Source organism: Podarcis tiliguerta, assembly GCF_965153285.1.
Source record: "Podarcis tiliguerta genome assembly, chromosome: 5".
In the NCBI taxonomy this organism is placed as follows: Eukaryota; Metazoa; Chordata; class Lepidosauria; order Squamata; family Lacertidae; genus Podarcis; species Podarcis tiliguerta.
In genome coordinates, this window is record NC_139538.1 from 26,618,051 (window position 1) to 26,635,694 (window position 17,644).

Sequence of the window (17,644 nt, forward strand, 5' to 3'; positions counted from 1 at the left end):
CTCCACCCATATACTATGCAAAGAATGAAAGTTCAATGTCTCTCTCCCGCCCCTTCCCCGCTCCTAATTTTCTCTCCCCTTTCTCCTCTCTCCCCCCTCCCCTCCCTTTCCCCTTCAACCTCACACTGCCTACAACAAAAAATGTCTCAAACTTACAGTAATTGATTTGCATGAAGAATTCTACGATTTAAAAACAGAACTTTTGTTACTTATGGAAACACTTTCAGTAATTTTTAAATATATAATATAAATGTATAAATATATTTGAGCACCCCCTTCTGGGATTCTTGTCAAATGTGCAAAACAGGGGTGGAGTGAAGCTACCATTTTAAGAAGAGAAGCAGTGAATGGAGGTGATCTTAATCCCTCGCATCCACTGGGTTTTTTGCCCTCTGTACCCCTCCTTCTGCCACGTTCTCCCATCTTGTCCAAAACAAAACAAAACCCCAAAAAACCACAGTACAGAACTCCCAGCGTGTCACAGCCAAATTAGAAGAGTTTGGTATCAAATGTATTTATTTCTTAAAATTGATTTCATACCAAGTAAATTGTAGGTATTGGGATAACGATAACAAGCATCATTCTCTAGGCAATATTGCTACAGCCCTGCTTTGAAGTGGCTTTTAGTTTGTCCATTATATCATGCATACTTTATTTTACTGATGTAATTTATATTGTACTTGCTTATGTACATACAGACATAATCTGACAGACAGATAAAATTCTGTTTCAGAGATTCAAATGGCTCAAGAATATCTAGTAGAAAAAGGTGGTCTCTAGTCTGTGATTTCGTTTTTAACACTGAAGTGTTAATCTTTTTATTTCTTTTAAAAAAAACTGTGGGAAAGTGAAGAATGTAATCTGTTAATATATATGCTTCACCCCCAAGGACAAATATTTCCTTCATTTTATTAATATCCAGAAGCTCCAACTTTTCCTACAGGCAGGATTCTCAGAGAAAGCTGTGTCTGGCATATAGCATTTCTTGCGGGAGGAAAAGGATTGCTCCCCTACTTCTCTTAAGGCTACAAAGCCCTCAAAAGAAAGTTTAGACTTAAATGCTTCATTCTTCGCTCACTAAATTCTGAACATGCTTTCTGCTATAAACTTTGGTATTCATTCCAGGTTTGGTAAATTACTTTGTGCTATGGACAGTTTTCTACTGAATGCTAAAGAATTTGGGGGGGCGGGGGAGATAAGTTGCTCTGCTGTAGACTGTTTGGGAAAATTTGCATGAAGAATGTATTTCATACATGATGGAACAGAGCAGCTTGAATTGGATTGAATTTACAGAAATATTTTCCTTTTCTCCTGTTTCATGATAGATTTTCAATTTTAGATTAAAAGTGTGCGGGAACATAGCTCCATTTCACCTCTTTTATTGTGAAGTGCATGTGATGGCCTATTCCTGTGTACTGAGACCTGAGCTGCAAGATCCATTGGTAGCCCTGTTCCTGCTTAAATTACCTCTCACCAGGCTAGGGTGGCCATGTATCCCACTTCACAGAGGACAGACCTCTGTGTGAAGGCATCCTCTGTTGAAGGACTGCTGTTCCAAGTCTGGTTTAAGAACCATCAGAATGGTTGCCTACCAACAGTTAGTACATCTGGCCATCAGACAAAGCAACCCTACAGGCAGTGCTGGATTTATGTATAAGCTAACAAGCTATATCTTCAGGCCCCACTCTCTTGGGCAACCCCCAAAATTAAAGAGAGAAAAAACACTGGATGTACATTTCCAAAATATAAGATAAGAAATAAAATAAAATAAAATAAAAACTACATACAGCAACAGTGCTTTGTGTTGTGTAGGCTCCTATCTGTTATGTGCAAATGGCTTTAGATACCTGTTGTTGTTGTTGTTTAGTCGTGTCCGACTCTTCATGACCCCATGGACCAGAGCACGCCAGGCACTCCTGTCTTCCACAGCCTCCCTCAGTTTGGTCAAACTCATGTTCGTAGCTTCGAGAACACTGTCCAACCATCTCATCCTCTTTCATCCCCTTCTCCTTGTGCCCTCAATCTTTCCCAACATCAGGGTCTTTTCCTGGAGTCTTCTCTTCTCATGAGGTGGCCAAAGTATTGGAGCTTCAGCTTCAGGATCTGTCCTTCCAGTGAGCACTCAGGGCTGATTTCCTTAAAAATGGATAGGTTTGATGTGGCGAAGGGGCTTGAATAACTTAGAGAAGCTATGAGCTATGCCGTGCAGGGCCACCCAAGATGGACTGGTCATAGTGGAGACTTTTGACCAAACGTGATCCACATGGAGCAGGAACTGGCAAGCCACTCCAGTATCCCTGCATAGAAAACTCCATGGACAAAGACAACAGGTACCTATTAGGTCCATACAATACCATATAGCATATATTCAACAAACAAAAACAGCAACAATTTGTTGTTGACAAAGGACAGCTGGACATATAAAGGGCCCCATTCCCTTCAGTAGCTTAGGGCCTCATCAAACCTAAATCCAACCCTGCCCACAGGACACCTAACAGGTCCCCCCACGATCCATCTATACACTATGGTGAGTTTTTCTTTCAATATCTATTTAAATCATGGCAATTATTTCCAAACGTGTATCTATAAACATAGATCAGCGTATGCAAATTTTATACCAATATATTTCATTATTTTAGTGATGTATAAGTGCCCATCCCAGAATAGGCAGGGGGAGTCAAAATGCTGTCATAAAAAAACCCCAACCAAGATCTTGTCACTACTTGACTTGAGATATTAAGGCAGCCTTTGCTAACTTGGTGCCCTCCAGGTAATTTAAACCACAACTCCCATCATCCCCAGTCAGCCCATTTGCAAGGTTGGCAAAGGCTGAATTAAGGCTATACAGTGCACCAGAGCAAAAGATTCAGAGAGTAAGAGTGGCTGGCAAGTGCTACCTGGGCCAGTGGAGTGTTCATTACTCGTCCTGGTGTTGTGATGCAGTAACAATCTATCTCTGTAAAACACGGGTTTGTGGGTACAGAATCTCTCTTTAAAAAAACTCCATTCCTCCTTCTGTTCAGGTTTCAGTGCATTTCCCTTGTCCACTTAACTAAATGTAGGCCATGTGATACAGAAGAGAAATCAATCTTGATTGCTCTCCTATTCAAATGCTGCATACGTAAATTTAAACTGACAACATGAAAATATCCTGGGTAAACATCTACAAAGCATGAGAAGAGGGTCTTTACATATTTCCAGACCTGTTAGAACTTAACTACCTGGAATGAATCATACCTGTAAACCCAGTATCTCAGGAAGGGCCTCTAGAAATTGTGGGTTTGGGACTCAAACTTTGCTTAACTGGTATGCGTAAACTCAAGTCATGGAACTGCCAACCATCATGTACTGAATTGCTTTGGGCATTCAGTGGCAACTGTGGCTTTTTGAGCAATTGTATTGGACTGTGTCATCACTGGCTGGCCCTCAGCATCATGTTGCTGCTGGGCCTCAGCCCATCCCATCAACTGTTGCTGCTGGTTGCTGCTCCCACCCTACCACCATCAGAGTTATGCTATGCCATTGCTGCCTGTTGCTCCTGCCACAGCCACCAGAGCTCCCACAAGGCACTGCTGCTTACTTCCAATTACTCACTTTAGGAAGGGCACTGTGGCACTCAGATTCTGCTCGCAGGCCTCTCATAGACATCTGGTGGGCCACTGTGTGAACAGGATGCTAGACTAGATGGGCCTTTGGCCTGATCCACCTGGGCTTTTCTTATGTTCTTGCCTCCTTCTCCCAAAGTGTTTTACCTGTGGTGCTACTTATTATGGGAGCTGAGCCAATGCTTTGAAACGTTCCACAGTGGAGGGCCACCACATAAGATTCCCAAACACGCAATGCCTGGCGTCAACAGCCTTGTGCCTTGTAAAATCTACCACCCAGGAGCTCTGATGGTGGCAAGTACACCAGGTAGGGCCCCAGTGGTTGCAAGGCAAGTGATGGGCAAGTGATGGGAGCTACTGAACTCCTTGACCTTTCAGTTCCAAAAATATATATTCTTAAGATAATGATGTTCATGAGAGATCAGAGGTATTGTGCCAAATAGAAGCTTTGTACCTAACCTTTGTACCTACTGTGTGGCAGAATGTCAGGTTAAATAGGTGTGTGTTTAAAAGTTTTATTTCTGGTCTAAAATTTTCTAAAAATTGTGGAATCACAGAAGTGTAGAGTTGGAAGGGACCTCAAGGGTCATCTAGTCCAGGCATCCCCAGCTGTTTTGGGACTACAACTCCTATCATCCCTGACCACTGGTCCTGTTAGCTAGGGATGATGGGAGTTGTAGTCCCAAAACAGCTGGAGGGCCGAGTTTGGGGATGCCTGATCTAGTCCAACCCCCTGCAATGCCGGAATATGCAGCCAAGTGTCTTAGTGTGCTGTCTTATGCTAGCCTTTCTACTCCCTCCCCCCCCAAAAAAACACCCCACCCTCCTTTGCTTAGGAAAAGAAGGGGTGAAAGGCATAAAATAAATATATCAAAACTGTTAGTCAGCTGCCACCTATCGAAATGGGCTGTTTTCCAAGGAGAAATGAGTATATTGTGTTTCAGTGTCAGTGAATAAGGTTAAGGATAGGTTGGATATTGTGTTCAGAGGAGTTATGTTCCTGCTTTTAGTACAGTACTCTGCCAAGGAAAGATTTCCCACCTAGGTGTTCCAATTGCCATGCTATAAAACAGTGTTCTTCACTTTGCAAATAGCCGAGCAATAAAGCATGCCATGCAGAGCATCGTGAGCTGAAGGAAAGCATTTGCTGCTTCTGTCCCAGGGGGTTAACACTGAACAGCATCGTAGACCTGCCATGGTAAGGCTTCACTTTCTCATGTTGAGCGTTGATCCTCTTAGATGCCAGCCAGCCCGTCATTGTTCAGAACAGTCTTGTTGCATTGCTGCTAGGTGATGTCATTTAGCAGAAAGGGGGAAATGCCAATCATGTTCTGCAGTTTGGTAAGCAAAATCAGGATGGGTGACATCTGGCTTGACAGCAGAATGTAAGAAAAGGATCTAGAGTGCTCAGTAAGCAGCAAGCCGGATACGAGGATTGAGGAGGCTAAACCAGTCAAGGGAATTCTAAGCTGCATCAAGAGAAGTATTGCAGCTAGCTCACAACATGTAGTGGTACAGACCTCACCTGGAGGACTATGCCAAGTTCTTGATTCTACAGTTTAAGAAGGATATAAACAAACAGGAATGTGTTCTGTGGAAGGTGAGCCATTTTAAATAAAGATGGCAGACCAAACTTCGCTGTTTTGGACACCTCTGAAGATATATTTATTGGTTTGTGTTTCTCATTTTGGAAATCTACCAAAGAATAAAATAAAATTGGGATTAAGGGGTTTTCTCAGGACAGTGGATGGCATGTGTGCTGTGTCCCGTTGGTGGCACCTGCCCTTCTACTGATAGGAAATGTTCCTTGGATGCGGGGAATGGGGGACTGAGGATGGTCAGTTGCGGGAGAATGATAAATGTTTGGACGATGAAGAAGAAGAGTTTGGATTTGATATCTCGCCTTTCACTCCCCTTTAAGGAGTCTCAAAGCGGCTAACAATCTCCTTTCCCTTCCTCCCCACAACAAACACTCTGTGAGGTGAGTGGGGCTGAGAGACTTCAGAGAAGTGTGACTAGCCCAAGGTCACCCAGCAGCTGCATGTGGAGGAGCAGAGACGCGAACCCGGTTCCCCAGATTACGAGACTACCGCTCTTAACCACTACACCACACTGGCTCTCATGTTCCTATTTTCACCTGAGGAATGTTGGAGGGTATGCATGAACTGGCAGCAGTTCTCCAGGAGTTCAGGCAAGCGTCTTTCACAGTCTTACTTGGAGATGCTGCGAATTGAACCAGGGACCTTTTGCAGACAAAACAGATACTTGCCACTAAGAAACAAACTCTTCCCCTTAAAGCGCTCACGGTTTCATTATTCCAAATACTTATTTGTACAAGCCCAGAGTATCATGACTCCACATTGTATGAAAGGCAAGTGGGGTTCTTTCTGCTTCCGTATTTATAACAGTGACGTATATGTTTCAATGATCTGCTCAGGTCTAGCCCAGATTCAGGCCTCATTTAAACTTGAACAAATCAGCCCGTGTGCAACTCGTAATATTCTAGTAACTCTACGTTTCTGAGCTCCACAGAGCCTCTTTGAATGCAGTAATCCTGGAATTACGGACACGGCAGAATTTGTGGTCGACTCTTTCACTTAGTTTTATGAATTAGTAACACAAATGTGCCTTTCTCCAGTCGTTCTGCAGCTGATAATGAGCAAGGCTTATGCAGCATCCCTAAGCGCAGCAAATGCCGTGGTAGATCCTTTTAGCCTTATCTTTATCGTTTCCATTTCATTATGGTACAGGGGATTTGAGGCAGTGAATTTCAGGGAGGCTTATTGCCGTTCTCGGGTGGCTGCTGACACACAGCTTTCGGCACTATGCTTCACAATGCACTCAAGGTGCCATAATCTGCCTGATAGGCCCCTCTTGTCATGTCTTCTTGTTTAATTAGCATCAACTGATAAAGTGGGTTTGTTTCAGTTCACAAGCAGCAATGTCGCTCCTTTTGAAAATTGTAAGGGCAGTTTAGGCTTTTATTTTTCTCCTTGTGGGTTGTTTTATGTTTAAGAAAATGATAATAATTTGTTGGAGCTGGTGTGAGGTTGGCAAAAAAAAAAATTCCCTTGACAAAGGAAACTGTAGCAACTGCCTATATAGGCACAAAATGTAGAAACTGAAGCCTTTTGCTACATCTCCACACCAGGAAACTTCACCTGCTAAATGTTGTGGGGGAAACAGGATTCCCATTGGGGGGAAAGAGTTAGTAAACCCCAGACTCATATTATATTACCTTGCACTCCTTGAATTGATAACTTTCATGAAATGTAAATGTACAGAGGTCTTACAAGTTGCTCAATATTTTCTCTAAAGGACTGCAAATTCACAGACAAGCCAGTAAAAAATAGCAACAATCATTCATTACTGGTTACAGCAGAAGCAAAGAGGCAAGGTGAAAGAGAAAGTAAACTCACAATTCACAATGGCCACCCAGCTACCCTTTCACAGATACACTAACCATTTAGTAGCTCCCCCCCCCCCCCCAGTCCAGTGGGTGTTAATTAAGGACTGTTGATTATTCCAACATAGGGAATCGTGGGCCAAGCAGGATTTCCACATGTATCGAGCTCTAAAGGCTTTATTTATAAATTCATTCAATTTATCTTCCACCCTTCTTCCCAAAGGAAGAATTTTCCTTCAGAACTATGCTGTTGAGATGAAGAAAGCTTGTTGGGAACTTGGAGTGAACTTTTATGTTACAGGACTGTGAGCTCAGTTTATGTCCTAGGAGGAAATTCCTGACCATGTGTCCAGAGGTAACATGTTCCTTAATTCTAAGCCATTCAGCCCTCTCTAGTCTATGGTGAATTAAAAAAACAAAACAGTGTCAGTCCTGCAAGTCTGAAGTAGGGCTGTAAGAAAGCATCGTTTTCCATTCTGCCCTGTATTCAGTGCAAGCAGCACTGTTTCCGTTCTACTGCAATCCGTCTTTCACCAAGAATTATGTTATTCATCTTGTTGTGGTGAAATTACACAAATTACATAAATTACATCGGCATTACATTATTCCACCTCATTCGTTTCTGTGGAAATGCCAAGGATTGGACTTGAGTTCTTTTGCGTACAAAATGAGTGCTCTACCACTCAGCTGCAGACCTTCTCCTAAAATGAATTTTTAAAAACTCTTTAGTTGGGCATGCCAGCCACCCTATCACCTGGCACCTGCTTGCTCACATTGGCTGTGAATGACCCCCTCCCCCCAGAACAACAACAACACCCCAACAACATAGTTATTTTCAGAACTCAAATCTGTATTATGGTGGCATTTTGTGAGAGCCACTACAGCTGTTTTTGTGGTACTTAGGTACTTAAAGATGCAAAGGTACTTGCAAAGTGAATGAGTTGTGACTTTTTTTTCCAGTTCCATTCATTTCAGGGTTTCTTGCTTTGTAGCAACATCAAAGAAAATTACACAGTTTAAAAACAATTACATAGAAACAGAAAGTGCTCTGCCAGGTCTGGGGGAAAAACACATAATAGATTATTTCACAATGTGCTGCCTACTTTGGCAGTTTGTTATTTTGTTTTCCTCCCACAGTCTTCAACCACAGATGCTGGTAAAATTATTTCTTTCAGTAGATGTTGGGGATGTAGGAACCATCTCACTGAACAGCCATGGAAACTAGAAGTGGTGGCAAATGTTGTTGATCCTGTTTAGTGATGGGCAGTTTTCAGGGTATGGGGTGGGGGTCATTTTTGAATTTTTGAATTTTGACCCCCCTATACCACAGATTAGGACCTCTACCAGGTGCACTCAGTTTTCAATTGTGGCTCCTAGAAGCTGTCAACACAGGATAGTGGCCACACACTGGGAAAAGCTTCAACTGGTTGGCTAAACCAGGTGAGGGTAGCCACTGGGTTTCAAACCCTTGGTGAGTTAGGGCCTTCTCCTGCATATGAAAACAGGCTCCAGAGGATTGAGTGGAGGAAACTAATAGTGGGTCCAATGGTCAAGAAGGCGGTTTCTGTGTGTTTTCTAGAGGGAAGTGAGGGGCAGATAAGCCTCATCAACCTGAGATAGTAGCCCAACTAGAAGAAGGGAAACTCTGATCCTAAACTTCCACCACCTTGTGGAATATCTTCAGGAGAAGAAAAGGCTAATGAGTACACCCCACTCAAATGTGGAGTTGAGTCCCTTGTACGCCTCCTTCCAGCGGCTCCTGCAGCCAAGCCGGAGCCAAACATATTGCTCTCCTTTCTTTTGGATCACATCAGCAAAGCTGAGAGTGGGGTCTTGTCATCTGGGCAGCCCAGGACCTCCATACACACTGCCCAAGCAGTACTGCTAGCACTGTAGTACTCCTGAATGAAAACAAGCTGCAATGAAAGCTCCTGCCATGTGGTAGCATGGGCAAAAGCCATGGTGCAGCTTCTACCCAGCTGCAGAATGATTATGAAGTGGCTTTAGAACACATTCTGTATCTGTTTGGTTGTTCAACATCCTGTGATTCCAGTCATCCAAGGGTGTGTGTGAGTGGAGGTGTGATCATTGGCCTGTTCCCTGCCCTTGCATTCTCAGTGGGTCAGCCCTTAAGCCATCCATGCATTCAAGCTGAATTTCTCTAGCACGGAGCCTGCTCCACTCCTGTTGGCTCCCTACATGCTTTACAACACTGCATGTTCCTGGTTCTAATCCTTTGGGGACCTCCACTGCATTCTACTCATGTGGGGACCTGAACACACAGAGGACTGCAGGGAATCAACAATCAGGAATGCAGTGGGAGGGACTGGTGAGATCACCCCAACTCTCCTCTCTCCCGTCTTGCATGATTAGAACTGAGTTGGGAGGAATGACGACTGAATAAGGTTTCTTTTTTCTCCAGGAATTGCTTCTGTTTCTCTGTATGGCTTATGTACACATTGGATTTTTACAGGCTAATCTCTTCCCTGGGTAATTTGCAAACGGTTGTATGCATGAAAGTACCCTGATGCACCGAGTCAAATAGAATGCCCATTGTATGGAGGCTGCCGGAAAACGTTTTTATGTCGTGGTGGCACTTCATACAAGGGCTATAACATTTGAAATCTGCTTACCGTGTGTACGGAGAGATTTCCTGCCAGCGTCACACGTTCCTGGCAGCGGCTCAAACCAGTTTGGAGGCTTTCCATGCTGTTGGCACCATCCGTGTAGTAAAAGGATTTCAGATATTTCAGCCACTGCTGGCTTGTGGGAGCATTTTTCAGGGGCCTCCTTATGGGGCAGTGATGTTTGTTGCTGTCCCTAAGTACTGTGCGCTACTTAGGTCAATCCAAAGACAGTGCCAATGCCTGCAGCGCAAATCTTTAAAATTTCATTTGAATGCAGCGTTCAGGAGTGTTGTATTGGGATTTAGAAAAGCTGCTGTAAGACACAGTAAGCCCATGGGACAGAGCAGAATATAAGTAAAACAAATAAGAAATCACTAAAATATTATGATATGTTGATATACGATGCTGGCACTGACTCTGATGAATTTTCGGCGCCAGTTGAAACCTCTCCTACTCCTGCAGATTTTTATGGGGCTTAACTATCTTGGCTGGGATTTTGACCATTATTGCTGCTATTGATTCTGCTGCAGTTTTATCTGCTCCTCTTATTTGTAGTCATGCTTTGGTTTATTGCAGTTCCTGATTTTAATGTGTGTGCGTGTTTTTAATTGCACCCTGTTATGATGAAGTGTGGGTTAAAAATATTTCAGATAAATTAATGTTAGATCCATTTTACATGTTAGCTTTGCAGCAGCATGCTTATAACTTTCCTGTAGTTGGCTCCCACTCTGATGCTCCACATGGGTCGTGAACTATATCAACGCATCGCGATAGCTGACCACAGAGGAGTGAGCCATGACCAAATGGCAATGGAAATTCATTACATTACTCCTTCATCATCTTCAAATCACAAATGACACCTAGCCCAGTGTGCTTTTACAAAGCCATTGCTGCATCTCATTTGGCTAGTTGCTCACTAGAGTACATGCGTTTGCTGGGCTGACAAGTTCTTTAATATTCATAATCATAAAATATTCACATCAGTTTAAAATAAATGTAAAATTTTAATGCATAAAATACCAAGCATTTTCCAGCAATACAAACTGCTATTAAGAATCCTGTGCCAAATGCTCTTTGACAGCCTGCAGAAAAGACATCAAGAGCTGAAAGGGCCATAGAAATCTGAAATGTTTCTTAATTAGTATTTGGGATGCTTGAGGCTAGTGTGTGTATCTCTTAAATTTAATGGCCTAACAAAAAAAACACCCAGAAGAATGTGTCAGCTTGGCAGTATTATTCACATTCTGGGTACTGGGTCTCTGCTAGTGAGCAAGAAGTTTGATGCCCTCGAAAAAGCTCTAAGTAGATGATCTTCCCATTGTGGCACAGCATTAATTTCCCATAAGAGTATAATGGTGTCAACAGCCAAAGACGTGGCTATAAAGAGAGGACCTCTGGCAGAGGAAACAGTTTTCTTTTCTGCAAGAGACTGTTTGGCCTGTGCCTCCCCAGGGCTTCATATTGCAAGGTTGTTGACACTCTCACAATTCTGTTTATGAAGGGTAAAGCTAGTGAATGGAACGACTATAATGGTTTATGACAAGATCACTGCCGAAGATTTTGTACGTCCCATGATTTGTATGGGCCATTTGTTGGTAAGCAATAAAAGTGGCCCTTTTATCAGGAATATTTGTGAATGCATCACTGTTCTGAAGACATATGGCCAATAAGTAATTCAAAGTTATCTATCTTCCCTGAAGATCCCTACCATGTTTTAATGTCTAGTTGGCTTGGAAATAATACTCTTTATGACACTTGTAGCACAAGAAAATGTTTACTGACTGGCAGGAAATGACAGCCGCACACAATATTGCCTTAAAAAATAAACCCTTATTTCATCTTCCCTGTGACTTTCCAATCTTCCAGGAACCCTGAGGAGCAATTGCCAGTCCGTGCTAAAGTACATTCTTAAGCTCTTGATTTCAGTCTCTGTGCCATGTGATAGAATTCATTATTCCTCTCTCCTTTTTGTCTTCTTTCAGTTCAATATCAATTTACAGTCCCAAGGAGAATCCCAATGCCTTTGACGCTGCCGCCTTCTTCCAGTCGGTGGGGAATTTTCTAGGGATTTTTGCTGGATCGTTTGCTATGGGATCTGCCTATGCCATTGTTGCTGCTTTGATATCCTTTGCTGATTGTTATCAAATGTCCAAAATTTAACAGCAGTTGCTACAAAAGAGAATACAATTATTTTCTGTTTGATCAAGATTTCAGTAATACTCTGAACTTCACCTCTCTGCGTACACTATTTTGAATTGACAATGGTTCCTGCGGCTGAAATGCAGTTACATTTGTGCCACATCTGTTGCCAACTATGCAAATGTGTGCCTACAGCTGCATGCAAGCCATACATACATACATACAAGCCATTCAACTAAATCCTACTCAGGGTAGGCTCATTGAAATTAATGACCAAGACCAAGTTGGGTCCACTTATTTTATTGTGACACTGTTCTGAGCACAGCGTAGCTGAATACCACCCTTAAAGCACATGACTTCCCACAAGGAATACTGGGAAATGGAATTTGGCAAGGTGGGTGGCAATTGTAGCTCTCGGAGAGATAAACTTTGTGAGAAGTCATGTGCTTTAAATATATATGTGTCTAATAAGGGCCTACTGGATCAGACTAATGGCCTATTTAGTCCAGAATTCTGTTATTGCAGTGGCCAACTGGATGCCTGTAGGAAACATGCAAGCAAGACCTGAGTACAGGAGCACTCTGCCCTTCCTGTGGTTTCCTAAAGCCTCAGGTAGTAGGAGAAAGGAGGAGAAAACAGTTTTATAATTTTCATTCCCTTCCTTTGCCAATCATATCATCCAGTGCATGTACCCAACACCTTCAAATAGGATTGTTGCTGATGGGCTAAATCCAAGTGTAGGCTGCAGTCCTAAGCCCCACTAACTTGGGAGCAAGTTCCACTGAATTCAGTAGGGCTTACTTCTTAGCAGACATGCTTAGGATTGCTTAGGATTGTGCTGTCAGTCACACTAAGTGTAAAGGTAAAGAGACCCCTGACCGTTAGGTCCAGTCGTGGACGACTCTGGGGTTGCGGCGCTCATCTCGCTTTATTGGCCGAGGGAGCCGGCGTACAGCTTCCGGGTCATGTGGCCAGCATGACTAAGCTGCTTCTGGCAAACCAGAGCAGTGCACGGAAACACCGTTTACCTTCCAGCCAGAGCAGTACCTATTTATCTACTTGCACTTTGACGTGCTTTCGAACTGCTAGGTGGGCAGGAGCTGGGCCCGAGCAATGGGAGCTCACCCCATTGTGGGGATTCGAACCACTGACTTTCTGATCGGCAAATCTTAGGCTCTGTGGTTTAACCCACAGCACCACCCATGTATAGTCTGACTGAAATCAACGAGATTCAAGTTAGACATGGCTAACTTTCAGTGGGCTTCCTCTAAGCTTGACTAAGCCTGGATACACCCCAGTGTGTGTGTGTGTGTGTTTTGATATGCATATTCAACATGGCCCTGAAGACAGGACAGAATTACGACAGAAACTATTATTAATTATGATGGCACTTATGTATGAGATCAGGGTAAAATCGAAATGTCTCTAATAAGCATTGCCGGACTATTAGAACATTAAAACTTAGGGAGTTTCCCATATTTTTCTGGGCATTTGGCAAAATCAACTATTACAACTGGTTGACAAACGAAACTGAATATCTCAGAGTATTTTCCTCCCGCTGGGTGTCTCTGTCATGCAAACACATTTATGTTTCTCCCTAGAGATACTTGACCCTGCCTCTCTTAACAGAAAGCCACTTTCCACTTTGGAAGTTTATATACAGAAATAGTAAAAGCACGCAGGAAAAAAACCTCATGTTTCTTGGCAGCCAGGGAGGGTTCTGGTCTTCCACTCCATTCTTTACATCTGGGGGCACTAGGGCATGGATGGCTAACCTCCGGCCCTGAAGGTGTTATTAGACGTCAACTCCCAGCAGCTCAAACCACTACAACCAAAGGTTAAGGATTATGGGTGTTGTAGTCCAACAGAAGCTGGAGCAGCAGCAGTTCCCCAGCCCTGCAACAGTCAATCAGTTGGAGAGTATGAGCTTGGGGCAGCTGGGTAGAGTGGGCAAAAAAGCAGTTATGGCTTTCCCCAAATAGCCTTAGCCTGGGAGCTATAGTGTGTTGAGAGTGCTTAGAATTGTTAAGAAACCCCTATGTCCCTCACAATGCTTCCATTTCCAGAATGAGTTTAATTATCAATCCTTCTTCACAGGGAACTTGGGGAATTGTAGTTCTGTGAGGAGAATAGGGGCCTCTTCATGCTCAGCACCCTTAACTAACAAGCTCCAAGAATCTGAAGCAATGGCTGTTCCAAGTGGTATCATAGTGCTCTAATTGTATTGTGTGGCTATTGCATTAGAATCCCAACAGGGGGTGAGGTACTAGGCAGATGCCACCCCCACCACTCTGCACAAATCATGTTTTAACCCAAAGGAATGAAACAGCTATTCAGGCTGAATGTTTGAATCTAATCTTCCTCCTTTTGCTTTATTGGAACAGATCTTAATATGCCAATTTTCTCTTTCTTAAATCAATGCTAAATAAACTCCACTGAGCCAGTAGTGACCTTCCCCTTAGCCTGGAATAATATAATCCTTGAGCTAATTTTGACTTGATCATCTTGTTTGCCATTTGACTTTGTCACAGCTGCATTTCTGTGACCTGAAAACATTGCCACGAGGAGTGGAAATAAAATTAGACACCATCCGAAGTGAACTAATGTGGAAAAATTAAAGCTAAGTTTGACCACATGATCGTAGTGGTTTATTAAACTGCTTCAGAATATGAATGGTTATAAGCAAAGTGAGGAACACCATTCCTTCAATTTCATGATGAAAACTCATTCAAAGCACAGTTTGTTTCTTATTTTTTAATGTAACGTATGCCATAGACTGTCAGGAGCATAAAATTATCAGGAATGGAAATTGTCCCAAAATCCAAGTGGTTTGCAACTCTGTTCTCTCACCCCAGGTCCATACTGAGCTTCTCTGAGGCCCAGGGTGGCAGTCTTGTTAGAATAAAGTTATAAAGTTAAACAAAAAAGCAGCCAGTCCCTGGCAGCGCTGCCCCCCACCCCAGCCAGCTTTTTCCACTGAGGCCTGGGGAAAGTGTACCTGGCTGCCCCACATCCCTCCACAGACCTGCCTCACCCCACAAAGTCTGAGAGAGATCTACCAAGTGGTACATAGCTTACCCACAGTGTGCATGTATTCACTGAGGAGTATTCACCTGCCAAGTGAGGTAAATACTTTTGCCATACATCAGAAATTTGGTGAAGCAGAATTCATCAAAATATTATTCCCGCTTGGTAGAACAAGACAGTATGTGGCTTCCCTTCTGCTGCCACCTTAGTAGTGAAGGAGCCGCTGCACAATGTGCCCACCCCATGTCATCCTGGTACCATCAACAAGCCACATTGCAAGAGCTCATGATGTACCCCCTTCCTGTTGCACCATTAATTTCATATACCCTCATCTAAAAGTCATGTGAATTGGCCTGGTGATGAGCTATTTGTTGGACCAGGTATCCTTACTTTTATATTTCTTATATCTGAGAGGTGTGGTTGGAATCACTTCCCTTAGACGCCATTTCGCTTCTGCAAAATTGCCTGTGAGTCCATTATGTGTGATCTCTGAGGATTGCCTTTTTTCCAGCACCTGTATCAAACAGTGTGACAAGATCAATTTTGAAATCTGCAAAATGCTGCAAGCGGTGTTGATTCCTAACATTTTCCTTAACGTTGTTTCCTCTCGCACTTGACAAAATTCACCAAGCTGTGTGACTTTCCTATGTTAGAAACTGGCCTGTTTTTCCTTTTGTCTTGGAGTGCTTTCTTGTCCGCTGAAGCTGCTGGCCTGACAGGTAAGTGCTTCATAAGGCTGCATAGGAAGAAGTCCCAGGGGACCCAATTACAGATGGGGGAGAAATTCACTTCAGTTCACATCTAAGGCAAACCTATGAAAATTGTTCTCCCCAAACAATATGCAAACTGAAACACAGCCATCCTTCGAAATTAGCATTTGACCAAATTTTGCAAAGCAGTTCTCCAGGCAAGTAATGCATGCAAGGGTAAAGTGTGCAAAGAATTACAGAAATTAGGGGGGGGGGACATAGGGGGGCACTATGTTAGGAGAACTTGCTTGGCAAAAAATGTGTATGTTAGGTTAAATGGCACAAATATATATATATTTGGAGCAATTTGCACTAAAATGCTGATGAAACTTTTTAATGTAAACCGATGTGGGAAAATGGAGAATTGAACTTGAATTTGGAAAAATAAGAAACTGAAATTGGCAAATCTGCCCATCCCTAGGCACTCTGATCTGGAAATCAAAATGGACAGGAATGCATATGGTAGGAGCCTTTTTTGTCTCTTGACAGGTTGGGTCTCTCTGTTAAAATGAATAGGGAAGCTGTTTCAAAAGAGAGCTCTCCATGTGTGCATCAGAGCTCCCGTGCCTGGAACAGATCTTTCAGTTGTGATGTAAGAAAAGCACAACATTTACTTCTGAGAATGAGGTTACAGAAAGCTTCCCACACAGCTCGCTGTTTCTATATCCATTGTAAAAATGTGTGGGTGGTGGAAACATTCATCCTTAAGCACAAAGCAGAGGTAATAATGGATTCCCCCTACTCTACAGCTTTGATGTCCATAAATGGGAGGGAGTTCCTTGTTTTATTTATTTTTTGACAACCTATTTAGGAAGCCTTTAGCAATAGTAGAGATTCACAAGTTGATCAACAAACACAGATGGCCTTCCCAACTATATATCCCAGCTCCTACATATCCGTGTACCAAGCAGAACATCCATTGTTTCTAAAATCGTTGCCAAGTCAGACCTGGGCTGGCCTAAGATGTTTTTCTGCCCTCCACCCTCTTTGTTAAGGTATATAGTAGGAAAGCAAATGCCGATCAAGTTGTTCTGGCACCTGAGGCTTCTTCTTCTTTGTTATTATTGGGGTGTGGAGTTGCACAATTGGAAATGAAAGCCGTTTGCTGGCACCCTACCTTAGCATCAGGCCACATCCCTCCCCCTGCCTGCACTCCCACCCCATCTTTTAATGTATCAGCACTTTGGGGAGGGGGTGGAACACTGATTAGAATTGTAGGTAGGCTTCAGCTCAGGCACTGGCTATATATCCCTTCTCAGCCTCCAGATGGAGGGCTGACACTAGAGCAAGGTCATGCCTGGGATTATGGGACTGCCTCAAGATGTGAATCTACCTAGGGGGCCCTCCAAGGGCGCTGCTGGAAGCTCTATGGCCCATCTGCCCCCATGCTTGGCTTCTGGACAGAGTCTTCCCACTAGACTCCTCTAATGGGGTACCCACTGGAAAAGAAGTGTGGGTTAAAAATGGGAAAGAAACCAAAGGATGACTCATGTTAGATATGCAAAGAACTTCAGACATGCTGCTGCCAAATTAGATGATCAGAACTGTACTCTTATCATTTCTTGAAGAAAATTGGTCTTAAGTCTGAAATATTATACCTTGGTCTAGTGCTGCTTATAAAATGTAAAAAATAAAATAAAAAGTCAGGTAAGATTGTGCTGCAATGGAATGAGTGATGGTTAAAGATCTCCTGAGAAATATACTTGGCCACCACTTCAAATAAGCAGTTTGTAATTTAGGTGGGATTTCGCCTGGCTTAACTGGTCGGCCAGCAAAACAATCAAAGGCAAGATAAGGCTGGTGGTACCAAAAATAAAAAAAATGGTACTGTCTTACCATTAGTGAAGCGTGAGCATTCCCTTGTGCACAACATTTTGCTGTGTAAATTTTGTTTTAAATGATTGTGCAAATGAATGTGTTTCTATGTCCAGTGAAAGGATTAGAAAGACCAGTTTTTATTTTACTTGTAATTTGCTTTTGGATAAGCAGCAATTTCCTTTCAAATGACTTCAGCAATTTTTCTGTTTGTAAGCAAATGAAAGGATGTTTCATTTCCTTACAATGTTCTTGGGTTTTGGTTTTGTTTTGTTT

The 17,644-nt window shown here is 42.9% G+C and overlaps 1 protein-coding gene across 2 annotated transcripts in view; it reads left to right on the forward strand.

Moving 5' to 3' along the window:
- SLC9A9 (solute carrier family 9 member A9) overlaps positions 1–17,644 on the forward strand; it is a 249,304-nt gene that overhangs the window by 86,705 nt on the left and 144,955 nt on the right. For both annotated transcript variants that reach the window (XR_014511863.1, XM_083442758.1), the window contains exons 7-8: positions 11,621–11,759; positions 15,418–15,523. Coding sequence is in view for 1 of the 2 variants with exons in the window: in XM_083442758.1 (XP_083298884.1) it covers positions 11,621–11,759; positions 15,418–15,523 (245 nt within the window). In the remaining variant the exon portion in view is untranslated. The remainder of the gene's footprint in view (positions 1–11,620; positions 11,760–15,417; positions 15,524–17,644) is intronic.